This window comes from Coturnix japonica, chromosome 15, assembly GCF_001577835.2.
Source record: "Coturnix japonica isolate 7356 chromosome 15, Coturnix japonica 2.1, whole genome shotgun sequence".
Classification (NCBI taxonomy): Eukaryota; Metazoa; Chordata; class Aves; order Galliformes; family Phasianidae; genus Coturnix; species Coturnix japonica.
In genome coordinates, this window is record NC_029530.1 from 8875578 (window position 1) to 8889124 (window position 13547).

Genomic DNA, 13547 nt, shown 5'->3' on the forward strand with positions numbered 1-13547 from the left:
AGGTGCAGGTGCTCCCGGCCCCGCCCCCCGGCCGTGACGTCACGGGGGGGGGACCGCGCTGCTGGAGGGCGGCGTGCAGGTGGGGGGGGCACGGGGAGATGGAGCGGGGCCGGCGGGGCAGCGCGGAGCTGGGCCCGGCCGCACTGGGCTCCAGGCCCGTGTCCCCGCGCAGCCCCTCGCCCGCCGTGGCCCCCCCCGCTCTGCTCGTCCCGTTCGGCCCCGAGGGCCCGGCCCCGCCGCCCGCCGCGCGCAGGAGCTCCCGACCCGACGCCGTCGCCTTCGAGCCGTTCCCCTCGCGCCCGCCGCCCGACGGAGCCCAGCCCGGCTGCGGCCGGACCGACGAGCGGGTACCGGGCCGGGCCGCGCAGCCCCCGGTGCTGGACGTGGGCAGGGCCCAGCCCGAGCCGCTCCCGGTGCCCGCTTTGCTGCCCCTCGGGCCGGGCGTCCCATCGGGCCGAACCTCGGTGCTGGGCCCGGAGCTCGGCCCCGCGGAGCACAACGTCCCCGGGAAGCCGCTGCCCAAAGCCGAGTCCAGCGATCACATCTCGGCCTGGGCGGCCCCTCGAGCTGTGGGGCTGCCCAAAGCCGTGTCCAGCGAGTTCCTGTCCGCCGGCCGCATCGGGCTGGGCAAAGCGGTGGCCCTCGCTAAGCCGGAGCCCGAGGAGCTGCCCCTGTTCGGGAGGTGCGGGGCGACCCTCAGCCCTACGAGCTCCGGAGGATCCTCTGATGCTCTGCTGGGCTGCGCGGGGACGGCTGCGGAGGATGGAGCGTTCCGGTGAGCTCAGGGGACAGCGGGAGCCCTTTGTATGGGGTATCAATGGGGGGGGACGTGGGGTCTGAGCCGGCGAGGAGCAGCGGCTGAGTCCTATGCGTTGACTTCTCATCCCCGCTGTGATGGCTTTGGGGTGGGAGAGCTTTGGGGCCGAGGGACCTTCAGGATGTATTGAGGGGATGGATGTAGGTGGGATTAGAGGTGACTGCCGCTCGTTGAGCTCTCAAAATGGTGCGGTACTTCCCTGCCACGCTGCTGACATTGGCTCCTGTAAGTGCCACCGTTCAGCCTGCGGGCTGCTGGCACCCGCTGCGTAGCAGCATTAATGTGCCGTGACGGATGGTGGTGGCTGTGTGCTCTGAAGGACACTGCTGTCACGCGATGCACTGCCCAGCTGCAGGCAGGACACGGCGGGGGGGGGCTCACGTCCCTGTGTATGGGATCGGAGGGATGAGCTCTGCATGGGGAAGCAGTTATCTGGGGATAACTGCCCTTGTGAGCATCTATGGCCAGTTCTGCCCCATGCAGGCTGCTTGGAGGGCTGGGTTGGAGGGCAGGGAGCCCTTCTGAGCCCTTTTGTTACCTTGTTCTCCCTTATTCCTCTTAAGCATCACAGTGGTCACCTGGAACGTGGGCACAGCCATGCCCCCCAGCGATGTGACGTCGCTGTTGCATCTCAACACGGGCGAGACGAATGATGCAGACATGATTGCCATTGGGTAAGAGAGGGAGGTGCGGGGCCCCTACGTGGAGAGGGCCCTGTTTGGGGGGTTTTCCATATAGTCCTGGGGGGGCTCAGAGTGGGAGAGCTGCAGCTCCAGCCCTCCCTCAGGCATAGGAAGCAGGGAGGGATGTGCATCGTGGCTGAACAGCATCATGAAAGGTGATGGAAAATCAGCTTCTTTTAAGAAATGGGAGCACTCAGAGGAGCTGAAACCCTCAGGTCCTAAATAGCCATGAATCAACTTCTGCGCAGCCCCGTAGCTGGCTGTGCCAAGCACATTGTGGCTTCAGGAGGTGCCTGGGTCAGATCTGGAGAGGCTTTTAACTCTCCTGTGTGGATACTGCTGGAAGCATTTTCCTCATCTCACCTCTTGTTCGTGGTATTCAAGCCTCAAGGGCACGGATCTGCTGTTTTCTCACAGCTGGATTGGCTCCGTGCCTCTGGCAACACTTAACTGCTGGCAAGGCAGCCCCAAGTTGGTGTGATGAGGCTTTCTTGGCGTGGCCAGCCGGGCAAGTTGAGCCAGAATTTAAGGGGAAACCAAACCCTTAGGGATTGCCATGGAGTGTGCAGATCTGTGCCAAGAGCATGGATGTGGTGCCTGTTGTACAACCTCTGCCCTGCGAGCTCCCTGTGTGTGCAGTGGAGGAGCTCTGTGTCCAGCAGGAGGCTGCTGGAGCCCATCTCCTGGTTGGGGTCCCCTCAGCCTTATGGGCAGACCCCACCTGTGTGGGTCAGGGTAGGGGTGTTGCTTGGTGTGACGGACTGTGCCAGGGCATGGTGTCCTGTGCTAGTGAACTGCCTGCAGGGTGCCTCTGCCTGCCCGTGTCCTTCCTCTGACCTGTGTCTTTGTGCCCGGGGCACTCAATATTTTCGGGCAAGGCATTTCCTGATTCTGCTGTTCTCTGGGGATGCTCTCCTTCCCTCTGTTCTCTAATTGCTGAGTGGGGAGGAGCACTGTTAACCTTCTGGCGCTGCTGCTGTGAGCTCGGTGGCTAGGATGCGTCTGGACGCCCTGTGCTGAAGTACTGGTGGGACCTGGCTTCTCTGCAGACATCCATGCAGCTGACATGTCCTGTAAGCCCCTCTTGCACCTAGAGATAGACTTTAGACTGCTGCCCAGCCTTGTGCAGCTGAACTGCTCCTGCTTAGAGGGCCGAAGCATTGCAGCTTCATTGCCACTTGTGCCTCTTGCTACCCAGCATCGCTAGCGTGAGGATATAGCTGGTTTGTGCTCTAATTCCAAGGTCCTCCCTTGGAATGCCCTTGCAGCTCTGTCCTTGGGTGCCTCGCCCGAGGAGCTCTCCTTGGCTGGGATGCAGGTGCCTTCCTGTTGTGGCTGAGGGATCTGTCTGAGGTCAGACAGGCTCTGCAAAGCACTTTGTCCTTCTCCCAGGCTGCAGGAGGTGAACTCCAAGATAAACAAACGCCTGAAGGACGCCCTGTTCACAGATCAGTGGAGCGAGCTCTTCATGGATGTCCTGAGCCCCTTCCACTTTGTGTTGGTAAGACAGTCCCAAAGGGGCTGGACAGCTGGTGTCCCTTCTGTGCCTGCCAGCCAGGCAAGAGGGTACGGGGAGGGTGGCAGGGCAGAGAGGGATGGAGGGTGTGCAGGGGAAGACCTGGCTATAGTGATGCCCTGCAGCCCTTTGAGCAGAGTGTGGAAGCTGAGCTGAAGGTAAATGGGACGTTCTGGCAATATGCTGCCTGACTTCTGCCACTCTGCTCGCTTCTCTGGTTGCATTTGGCTTCCCCTGTGGTACTCTGGGGACACACCTTGTTGCCCACTGTGTCGTACCGGGGTGAGGAGAGGATCCAGCCTGTGATTCTGGCAGCAGCCTGTGGGTCTCAGGGCAAGGCTCAGCTCCCCAGGCAGCTTGTAGATAAGTCCTAGTATTGCTGGGCTCATCTTGGTCAGTGGTCGGAATCCAGGAGAGTACGCCTGGATCTCTGAGCTAAATGTGCTGCATAGCCCCATGTGAGATGGGCGTGCAGAAGGGAAGGTTCTGCTCTGGCCTGGAACTGTCCTTGCCCTTGTGGGTTGTGCTGTGGCGGTTATCCTGCTACAAGCCCTGCTCCTGTTCCAGGTCAGCACAGTGCGGATGCAAGGTGTGATCCTGCTGGTGTTTGCCAAGTACTACCACCTCCCCTTCCTGCAGGACATCCAGACAGACTGCACTAGGACAGGGCTGGGCGGCTACTGGGTGAGTGTGGTCCTGGGGGGAGGAGGAAGGAGGAGGGAGCTGCCTTCCTCAGGACTCACAGCATCCAATTGTGGCAGGGCAACAAAGGAGGGGTGAGCGTCCGCCTGTCCATCTTTGGGCACATGGTGTGCTTCCTCAACTGCCACCTGCCAGCACACCTGGAGAAGGCGGAGCAGCGCAAGGAGGACTTTGCCACCATCCTGCACATGCAGCAGTTTGAGGGAACGGCAGCCAGTGGCATCTTGGACCATGAGTGAGTACCTCACTGTTTTGCCTACTGCTCTGTGCCGGGGCTGCGGGGCCGGCCCTGTGCCTTGACAGGGGGCTGGATCTGGCATCTGAATCTGAGCACAGCTTGGAGGTGGGGGTGCAGAGTTGTCCCTCGGAGCAGTGAGATGCAGTGCAATAGGTGTTAAAAGGAGCCCTTGTTTGCTCCTGGGGCACATGCAGGCCTGCTGTGGTTCCTGGCACTCTTAAGGGTTGGGACTGGTTCCTACCCTGCTGGTGCTGGTGCTGGGCCCTGCTGCTCACTGCCCTCGTCTCTGCAGCCTCGTCTTCTGGTTTGGGGATCTCAATTTCCGCATTGAGAGTCTCGACATCCGCTTCGTCAAATACGCCATTGACAGCAACATCCTGAGCCAGCTCTGGGAGAAGGACCAGGTGAGAGGGCTGGGTGTGCAGCCAGCTGTGCTCCTTGGCACTTAGCAGTGCTCGTGCAGCTGTGTGCCACTTGGTGTGAAGGGCACAGGCTCTTCCAGCTCCTTGGGGAACGGCAGACTGTGTTCTCCTGGGGTATTTTCCATTGGAGAGCTGTGCACATCAGCAGTTCCTTTCTGGGAACATTGAGAAGAGCTGGGGCCATGGAGCCTTGCTGCTCTCCTGCCCACAGCTGAACATTGCCAAGAGCACCTGGCCTGTCCTGAACGGCTTTCAGGAGGGACCCCTCAACTTCCCCCCCACATTCAAGTTTGATGTGGGCACCAACAAGTACGACAGCAGGTAGGGCAGCATGGTGTCTGTTGGGGGTGGGTGGCACGGCTGAGGTTCATGGGGGGGTCTCGAGGGGTTGGGAGGGAGGGTTGTGGTCTGGGGGCAGCGGGCTGGGACACAGCCATTGTGCTGGTGCCAGTGCAGGTCTGTCCCTGCAGCTGCACTGAGCTGTGCGTCGAGACGAGCCGCATCCCCTGCCCGCGTGCTCCGTAGTGCCAGGGGGAGGCAGGTTGGGGTGGAGCCCACTGCCCCCTGCCAGGCAAGAGATGCCCCTCTGTGCCCTGCAGTGCCAAGAAGAGAAAACCCGCCTGGACTGACCGCATCCTTTGGAAGATCAAATCTCCCAGCTCTGGGCTGGGCGGGCGCCGGCCCAGCAGGGGTGTGCTGTCGGTGAGCCAGCTCTGCTACTGCAGCCACATGGAGTACACGGTCAGCGACCACAAGCCGGTAGCTGCCATCTTTGCCGTGCAGGTGAGCACCTGCTGGGGCTGCTGGGTGCCCTTGGTGAGGCAGGTCTGCTATGTGACCACCATGGCTGGGGGCGGTGGGGGTGCTGCTCTTGGGGCTTGTGCTAAACAAGTGCTTGGGGCAGCACTCTGGCACGTGGCTATCTGCTCTTATTCACCATCTGCACGTCCCTGTCAGTTTCCTTACAAGGCAGACAACCCTCTGGTGGAGATCTATGTGGCTGATGAGTGGATCAGGCCTGAACAAGCAGTTGTCAAGTACAGGATGGCTGCTGGCTTCCACCGGAGCTCCTGGGACTGGATTGGCCTCTACCGGGTAGGGGCTGGGGTCATTAGCAGTGTGATGGGATCCCCTCTGTAGCTGCCCCCTCCCACCGATGCTGTTCCATGGCCTGGGTGTGGGCTCTCCCATTCTGGAATTCAGCACTTCTCTTTCTTCCACTCCGTGGGCTCCAAATGACCCGAATCTTTTGCTGGGGCTGAGAGAAGATGAAAAGCACCAGCTCACCTCCCTTCTTCTACAGGTGGGTTTTCGGCATCCCAAAGACTATGTGTCCTATGTTTGGGCCAGGAGCGATGATGGAGAGCGCTGTGTAGAGAAGCAGCTGTGTGCACAGGTGAGTCAGTGCCGTGTATGCCATGGAGTGAGGCAGCAGCAGTGTTTAGGTGGCATGGAGGGAGGCTCCAGGCCCATGTATGGGGGTGGCTGGGGGGGCAGCCCTGTGGTCAGCCTGGTGCCCATCTGCTGCAGGTGATGTTCTCAGAGGAAGCGCTGCCCAAAGGGAAGGGGGAATACATCCTCGGCTACTACAGCAACACCTCCAGCAGCATCGTGGGTGTGACAGAGCCCTTCCAGGTCAGCAGTGCCTCGAGGTGAAGGGTGGGGGGAGGGAGGTTTCAGCAGGGCAGGGTGTCCTGCTGTAGTGCCCCACAGCCCCCTGTGTGGGTCAGGGCCCAGTGCTGATGATGCGTGGTGCAGATCTCCCTGCCTAGATCCGAGGAGGGCAGCAGCCCTACGGACAGCTCGGGCAGCAGCTCAGAGGAGGAGGATGACAGCACACTTGTCCTGCTGGCCCCCAAATCCCGCAGCCCCAGCCCGGGCAAGATGAAGCGGCACCGGAGCCGCAGTCCCAGCCTGGCCAAGTTCCAGGGTCTCATCCTGCGCCCATCGAGCCGTGATCGGGGCACCAGCAGGAGCCCCTCGCCCCAGAGCCGCCGTGGCCTCACCGGGGACATCCCTGCCATCCACCTGCCCCAGTTGGAGCTGGGACGCCGTGGATCCAAAGCCAAGGAATCGGGGCAGGTGGTCAACAGCCAGGAGGGCAGCCCGGGCTCCTTCTACCAGACTGTGCAGCCATGCAGTGTCCGGCGTGCTGCTGTTGACAACCCTCTGGCCAGGGCTGACCCCAGGAATCTGGGCCTGCTGCCTGCGCTCCGCCTGGAAACCATTGACCAAGCCATGGGCCGACGGCGGGAGAGTGCAGACCAGGGCTACCCCTGCCGCAGGATGAGCCCCACCAGCCCTCCCTGCAGCACCTCCCCAAAGGAAGGGGGCAGCCCCCGGGAGTTGGATGGTTACAGCTGTACCATGGGGCGCTGAGGCTGTGCCCTCCTCCCTCCTCGCCGTAGCGCGCTTGCTGTGTGCTTTCCCGTGCCACGTCCCTGCTGTGAGCCATCCATCTCCCTTATTTATTGCAGTGAATCACCCCTGCACCCCTGCTGCGTGCCTGCCCTGCTCCTCCTGGGGCTGCAGAGGGGGCACAGGGGAGGGGGTGGTGGTGAGGGAACCCCTTGTGTGTGTCAGAGCTGTGGGACGCTCAGTCCGAGGGCAGGTGAGTGGGCCTGGGGGCTCTGGGGGGCCAGGGGCGGTGCTGCAAGTGAGGATGTGGCCCCCTCCCCCCCTGGGGCACAACACTGCTGCGGGCATCCTGCAGATGGGAGTTTGCTTCTTTCCTGCCCTTACCACTGTGCCTCGGGCTTGGACATAGTGTAAGCAACAAAATAAAGCATCCCGCCTGCCCCAGCTGCACTGTGCTTATTGCGGGGTGGGGGCCGTGGGGAATGCAGAACCCCAGCACCATGCACCGTGTCACGCTGCCCTTTATTTGCCTTGTGCCACATGCAGGCACTGACCCTCCCAAGGCACAGCACTGTGCTTCCCACCTCTAGAGCTCGGGGGGACCTGGCTCCCTCCACCACCACCCCCTGCTGCAGGGCCGGAACCTGGGGTTGGGGTCCTGGCACCGTCCTGCCCGGGGCTCCCACGGCCGCAGCATCCTCATGGGGACGGGGGGCGGTCGCTTTTCCCCGTCCCCGCTCCTTTCCCTTTGCTTTGATGGCGGCCGCAGCTCCTGGGGGTGGCAGCTGAGCCTCCTCCACCCCTCTCCTGCCCCACGCAGTCACGCCAGCAGCCACTCTCGGTGCCATCCTTTCTCTCAAGGACCCGACATTGAGCAGCTCCGCCCCGCAGCGCAGCTCCTCCCCACGCACGGTGCAGCCCACCCGCTGGGCTCAGCGGGGCTCGGGTTGTTGCGGGGCTCCCATCCCCTGTTCCAGGGCCACCCGCCGGCACCGTTCGTACAAGGCATCACCGCCGCTCTCCTGCGCGTTCCTCTCCCTTCGCTCAGCACCGCCGCGCCGCAGCGCGGTCCTCAGGTGCCGTGCGGGCAGCAGCACGGCCCGGGCTGCGGTGACACAGCTGCTGGAGGAGCAGAACAGAGCGTTACAACGAGCCAAGCTCCGCCAGCCCCGTCCCTGCCCCGGCCCCTTCGCACTCACCCGCTCGGTCGCTCCGCTCCGCACTCGGGCTGCGGTTCCAACACGAAGCAGCGCACGGCGATGCTTTCGGCCAGGAGGGGCGGCTCGGCGCCTCCGGGGCCCTTCGTCCTGCGCAGGGACCGCACCATCCTGCGGGGACAGCGGGGCAGCGCTCAGCATCCCGCCCGCTCCCACCCCCTCCAGCCCCGCTCTGTGCGATGACGGACGGACGGACGGACGGGCCGCCCCACGGCACACACCTGCGGGTGCAGTTACAGTGGAACAGCGTCCGCGCACCGCCGTTCCGCAGTCCGTACTTCGCCTCGCGGGGCGCGATGCGGTGCTCGCAGCGATCCAGGTGCCGATAAGCTCTGCACAGCCTCCCCAGCCCTGAGGGCAGACAGCGGTCATCGGACCGAAGCGCTCGGCCCCGGGACCCCCCCCCGCCGTCCCTCATTCTGCACTCACCGCTCCGTCCTCCCGCGGCGCTCCCCGGGGCGGCCTCACACCGCTCCGCCGCTCCCACGGCTCCGGGCTCCGCGGCGCACGTGTTGCTCCCGACGGCCGCAGGTGCCGCGGTGCCGTAGGGACTCTGCCGCACCATCGTGGCCACCGGCACCACCTCGTACCGCTCGCACCTGCGGGCACCGCATCAGGACCCGCCCGACGGCCGCAGCCCGCGGCTCCCGCAGCTCCGCACTCACCCGCCCCACCAGTGCCAGCGCACGCACTGCTCGGCGCGCCGCAGCACGAAGCACGGCACCTCCAGGAGGTCGAAGAAGGTGACTCCGATGAGGTCGGAGATGGTGTCGTTCAGGGCCCGCAGGCAGCGGCGGAACGCGGCGTCGCAGTCGCAGTGGCTGACGGTGTGCGGGCGGTAGTTGCGGATGCCGAAGTTGAACTGCAGCGCGGCGATCTGCGCCCCGCACCGATCGTGCTCCCGGCAGCAGCGGTCGGGGCCGCGGAACAGACCTGCGGGCGGCAACCTTCAGTGCCCGCCTCGCCCCGAGCGGCCCCGCGCGGCGCCCCGGGCCCGTACCCAGCTCGGAGGAGTTCCCGGCCGAATCCCCGGCCCCGCACCACAACGTCCCCGGCACCGTCCAACCCCTCCGCATCCTCCGTGTCCCGCGGTGCGTTGCGGGCTCTGCGCACGCCGCCCTGCGCCGCCACAGCGCGGCCACGTCCCGGCGCAGCGCGGGCGCGGGAGCGGCGGGCGGGCGGCGCGCGCAGGAGGCGAGGAAAGCGCGGATGGCGCGTGGTTCCCTCCGCACCCAGCAGCCCCGCAGCTTCCCGCGCGCGCCCCACGCGCCCTCCAACAGCGCGGGCTGCCCCGTTCCCGCGCTCAGGAAGGCCGCGTAGCGCGCGCCTCCCGCCGCCTCCCGTTTAGCGCACAGCGCTCCCACGGGCCAGGCGCGCGCGCACGCGGCCAGCAGCGCCGCTCCCGCCAGCACCGCGCGCGCCCACATCCCGCGCGCGCCACCCGACACCGCCGCCGCCTTTAAGCCCGCGCCGCCGCCGTCGCACCGCGCGCTGATTGGTCCGCGCCGCGCCCGGCCCCGCCCCGCCCCGCCCGGAGCGCGGGAGCCCCCCGCGTGGCGCGACCCGGCGTGTGCGCGCGGCCGGGAGGAGGGAAAGGGGGGGGGGGCATCGGCGGGGCTTCACCGCCCACATCGCGGCAACGCGTGGAGCGCGGGGGGGGCAGAGTCCGCAGTGCCACGGCGGCCCCGCGCTGCCCTCGGTGTCACAAAGGTCCCGCGGTGCCCGCGGGGTCACCGAGCGGCTGGGGGCTGCCCGGCCCATCGCCCGGCCCGGGGGGAGCCGCGTGTTCCCCGCCCTCCTCTCGTGCGCCCCGCGCCCCGTGCGCAGCCCGCAGCCCCGCGCCGTGTTGCGGCCAACCGTGAGCGCGGCACGGAGCGCCGGGTTTGGCTTCGTGTGTCAGATAACGGCACCGCGCTGCCCTTCACCCCGCCGCCCCACGCGTCGCTCCCGTCGGGCTCCCGGCTCCGCTGACGTGGCCAAGGCCGCGGCCAAGGCCGGCACGGGGCCGAGCGCTTCTCTGCGCCCGATGCATCCCCGGGCCGAGGTGGGGTCACTGTGCTGGTGGCGTGTGGGGACAGCGGAGCTGGTGGATGCGGGGCTGCGGTGCGGCCCGTGAACCTGCCCTTGTTCTGCTGCCGGAGGGGAAACAGAGCCCGGAGCACGAGCAGAGCGCAGGCGAAAGCACCCGAACCCAGCCGGGTACCCGCAGGAGGGAGGAAATTCCCATCACCTTCTGCATCTCCAGCCTAACCCCGGTGCTCCTGGGATGTTCCCGTTTGTTGCCCCCCCGTGAATTCATTCCGATTTGGGGGAACGCAGCGCAGCCCTGCGCGCATCCCCTCCTCCTGCTGGGAAGGACCAGCGCTGCGCTGTGCCCTCACCGCTCCCATAGGAAACGGGGAAACAAACCCCCGTGCTCCGGCCTTGCCTAACGCTGGGTGTGTTGCGTCCCAACGTTGCACAACCATCACCGCTGACTGTTACAGCGCCGTGGGTTTGGCTGCTCGCAGCAGTTACCGTGAATCATTAACCCGCGGGTACAACCACGGGCTGCAACACGCTCTACCTCCTTCCCCGGCTCAGCTCCGCGCCGGCGGGTCTGGGCCATGCGCAGCCGAACCTCCCCCCGCAGACGCCCCGCAGCCCGCAGGGAGCGCTGCCGGGCCGGGCCGGGTCGAGCGGAGCCGGGCGAAGCGCATCGGCATCGGCATCGGCATCAGTATCGGCAATGGGGCCGGGCTGCTGGAGGGCGGTGAGCAGCTATTCCAGCCCGCAGGTGGTGGTGGTGCGGGACGGGCGGCTCGGCACCGCGTATCGAGCGCTGCAGCTCCTGGTGCTGCTCTACTTCATCGGGTGAGTGGGGTGGGATGGGATGGGATGGGATGGGATGGGATGGGATGGGGTAGGAACCGATCTGATCGGACCCGGTGCTTCACTGTGCTGGCAGCTCTGACACCCGGCTCTCTCTGTCCCTGTCCTGATCCCCGCAGGTATGTGTTCATCGTGCAGAAGGGATACCAGGAGCGAGAAACGGGCCCGGAGAGCTCCGTCATCACCAAGGTGAAGGGCGTGACGCAGTCACCGAGCAAGGTCTGGGATGTTGGGGAGTACGTGGACCCCCCCGAGGTGAGCTCTCACTGCTGCCCCAGTGATGCTCGGCTCCTCCTGGCTGTGCTGTGATTGCTGTCCTCCCCCTCGGCTGCTCTGTAGGGTGGGAGCAGCTTCAGCATCCTCACACGGGTGGAGGTGAGCGCTGCCCAGGCCATGGGGACGTGCCACGAGGTGAGCATGGGGCACAGGGCAGGGTGCTGTGTGGGGACCAAGTGCTTGGCAACTGGGGAGGGGGGTCACCAGTGAATACAGCTGCTCCCTATGGGAGAAGGTGAATGGGGTGTAGGTACCCATGCAACCATCTCTATCCCCATCTCTATTCCCATCCCCATCCCATCCCCATCCATCCCCTTCTCCATTCCCACCCCATCCCAACTTCCACCCCCTGCAGGGTCCCAGCGCTCCATGCCACTCAGAGCAGGACTGTGTCTCTGGGACCATGGATGCATCCCAGCACGGTGAGTCCAGGGGGGTGCAGCCCATTGACCCTCCTCAGGCAGGACCCAACGCTGAGTGCCTGTCCCTTACCCTGCAGGTGTGAGGACGGGGCACTGTGTGCCCTGGGGCAGTGGGAGGAGCTGTGAGGTGCTGGCCTGGTGCCCTCTCCATGTAGGCAGCAACAGGTATGAGCAATGCGATGGGTTGGGTTGTGCACAGCCCTCACCTGGGGGTGCCTGCTATGGGGCAGCAGTGTCCCCGCTGTGAGGCTGGGTGAGAGCTGCAGTGCTCTGTGCTCGTTTCTCTGCTCCCAGCGAGTCCTTGGCGGAGATGGCAGCGCAGTTCACCATCCTCATCAAGAACCACATCCGCTTCCCCCGCTTTGGCTTCTCCAAGTGAGCACCATGGGTGCCCTGAGGGCTGGGATCCAGGCAGTGGCCCTTATGGCATCAGCAGCAGAGATGCTGCATCCTGCCCCATCCCCTGATGTGCTGCTCCCCGCCCTGCTCTCCTCAGGGCCAACATTCAGGCTGCCGAGAGCCACTACCTGAAGAGCTGCACCTTCAATGCCACCTCTGCTCTGTACTGCCCCATCTTCAGGCTGGGCTTCCTGGCTGAGCAGGCAGGCGAGGACTTTGCAGTGCTGGCTGAGAAGGTGCAGTGCAATGGGGGGCCTCACCCCAACACCCCCCAGCACTGCGGGTCCCTCCCCTGTGGTTCTTCTGGGGAGCTCCTTGCCCTAGAGATGCCACATCCTGTGGGTGCTATTCCCAGAGGATGCCGTGCCTGCATTGTGCTGATGCTGCACAAACCCTGCTGCAGGGTGGGGTGATTGGCGTCATCATCAGCTGGGACTGCAACCTGGATCTGCCTGAAATGGAATGCAACCCACGCTACTCCTTCCGCCGCCTCGACCCTAAAGGGGCTTTGGCATCCCCAGGCTACAACTACAGGTGACAGCCCCATCCCCTCAGTGTTCTCATGTCTTCCTCCAGCCCTCACCCCTGTGCCTGCACCCCCTCCAGGTTTGCCAAGTACTACATCTGGAACGGGACCTGTACGCGGGTGCTGACAAAGGCCTATGGGATCCGTGTGGATGTGATTGTGCAAGGCCAGGCAGGGAAGTTCAGCCTGATCCCCACAGTCATCACATTGGCCACTGCACTCACCTCGGTGGGGCTGGTGAGTGTCCTGGGGTGTGGGGGCTCAGCCCATTGCCCTGCACTGGCCTCACTGTGCCCATCTGCCTTGCAGGGCTCCTTCCTTTGCGACTGGGTGCTGCTGTGCTGCATGGACAAGGAGCGGCGGTACAGCAGCAGGAAATATGAGCAGGTACCAGTGGGCTGAGGATGCTCCTCTGCAGCCCCACACTATCCCCTCCCCACCCCCAAAATGACATTGCCCACAGCACCTTACAGCCACCCACTACTGATGTCAATAAACCAATTGTGCCGGTGTCAATGGAAGGATGCAGGAACCATCACTTAATGGGCCTGGGGGAGCTGAGGGGCTCTGGGGCTGCCACTAAGGGATGAACCCTGCCCAGATTCTGCCTATAAAACCACAGTGCTGCTGGCCCCGGCCCAACGGCACCGCACAGCCGGCGCCTGGCGGTAACCAAGTGGGGCATTATTTCTGAGCATAACCCGCTGTTTTCCTGCTCTCACGTTACAGCTCAGCCTCCCCCAGTGGCTCAGAGGAGAGGCAGGGTTGGGGGTGAGGGGAGGGCTGCAGCACGTTGTGCCTCAGGGGCTGCAGGGAACACCCCAGAGCTGGGTAGGGTGCATTGCTGGGGTGGAGGCCCCCACGCTGCTGCCCCAGGGTTGTGCTGTAGGACAGCAGTGACTGCACCACTCTGTGCTCAAGCTGAGACCCAGGGAGGCACTGCCCAGCCCGGGCTGCAGCCCACTGGGACTCAGTTACCAGCAATACGGGCTGAGCCAGACACTAACTCAATTGCACAAAGCAGCAATCACATTAGGGTCTGGCTCTGCCGCCCCTCCAGCCTGGCTCATGTGGAAGTGAGGGGCGCAGCCTCTCTGCTT

General features: G+C 64.7%; 3 protein-coding genes across 3 annotated transcripts; 2 read left to right on the forward strand and 1 right to left on the reverse strand.

Moving 5' to 3' along the window:
* The first annotated feature begins 83 nt into the window (after nucleotides 1-83).
* On the forward strand, nucleotides 84-7180 carry INPP5J (inositol polyphosphate-5-phosphatase J). The gene is made up of 12 exons (XM_015878233.2): nucleotides 84-775; nucleotides 1381-1491; nucleotides 2893-3001; nucleotides 3584-3700; nucleotides 3778-3953; nucleotides 4249-4360; nucleotides 4590-4699; nucleotides 4978-5161; nucleotides 5336-5473; nucleotides 5682-5774; nucleotides 5909-6013; nucleotides 6137-7180. The coding sequence occupies exons 1-12, from the start codon at nucleotides 99-101 to the stop codon at nucleotides 6755-6757; spliced, it is 2553 nt and encodes an 850-aa protein (XP_015733719.1). The 5' UTR covers nucleotides 84-98; the 3' UTR covers nucleotides 6758-7180.
* A 59-nt stretch (nucleotides 7181-7239) lies between these two features.
* PLA2G3 (phospholipase A2 group III) lies at nucleotides 7240-9380 on the reverse strand. The gene is made up of 6 exons (XM_015877680.1): nucleotides 8954-9380; nucleotides 8619-8886; nucleotides 8383-8552; nucleotides 8175-8304; nucleotides 7936-8064; nucleotides 7240-7858 (listed from the first exon to the last, which is right to left on the reverse strand). The coding sequence occupies exons 1-6, from the start codon at nucleotides 9378-9380 to the stop codon at nucleotides 7669-7671; spliced, it is 1314 nt and encodes a 437-aa protein (XP_015733166.1). The 3' UTR covers nucleotides 7240-7668.
* Nucleotides 9381-9967: 587 nt separating this feature from the next.
* P2RX2 (purinergic receptor P2X 2) lies at nucleotides 9968-12971 on the forward strand. The gene is made up of 10 exons (XM_015877665.2): nucleotides 9968-10806; nucleotides 10944-11079; nucleotides 11164-11235; nucleotides 11456-11522; nucleotides 11600-11687; nucleotides 11817-11897; nucleotides 12019-12157; nucleotides 12325-12455; nucleotides 12528-12684; nucleotides 12757-12971. Exons 1-10 carry the CDS (start codon nucleotides 10682-10684, stop codon nucleotides 12847-12849), a joined length of 1089 nt encoding a protein of 362 aa, XP_015733151.1. The 5' UTR covers nucleotides 9968-10681; the 3' UTR covers nucleotides 12850-12971.
* The last annotated feature ends 576 nt before the right edge of the window (nucleotides 12972-13547 follow it).

Coding starts and splice junctions, on each gene's coding strand:
- INPP5J (XM_015878233.2), top strand. CDS start 99: ATGGAGCGGGGCCGGCGGGGCAGCGCGGAGCTGGGCCCGGCCGCACTG. Junction 4,361..4,589: donor AGCTCTGGGAGAAGGACCAG/GTGAGAGGGCTG, acceptor TCCTGCCCACAG/CTGAACATTGCCAAGAGCAC. Junction 4,700..4,977: donor ACCAACAAGTACGACAGCAG/GTAGGGCAGCAT, acceptor TGTGCCCTGCAG/TGCCAAGAAGAGAAAACCCG.
- P2RX2 (XM_015877665.2), top strand. CDS start 10,682: ATGGGGCCGGGCTGCTGGAGGGCGGTGAGCAGCTATTCCAGCCCGCAG. Junction 11,236..11,455: donor CCATGGGGACGTGCCACGAG/GTGAGCATGGGG, acceptor CACCCCCTGCAG/GGTCCCAGCGCTCCATGCCA. Junction 12,158..12,324: donor TTGCAGTGCTGGCTGAGAAG/GTGCAGTGCAAT, acceptor ACCCTGCTGCAG/GGTGGGGTGATTGGCGTCAT.
- PLA2G3 (XM_015877680.1), bottom strand. CDS start 9,380: ATGTGGGCGCGCGCGGTGCTGGCGGGAGCGGCGCTGCTGGCCGCGTGC. Junction 8,553..8,618: donor CGCTGGCACTGGTGGGGCGG/GTGAGTGCGGAG, acceptor CGGTGCCCGCAG/GTGCGAGCGGTACGAGGTGG. Junction 7,859..7,935: donor GGAGCGGAGCGACCGAGCGG/GTGAGTGCGAAG, acceptor CTGCTCCTCCAG/CAGCTGTGTCACCGCAGCCC.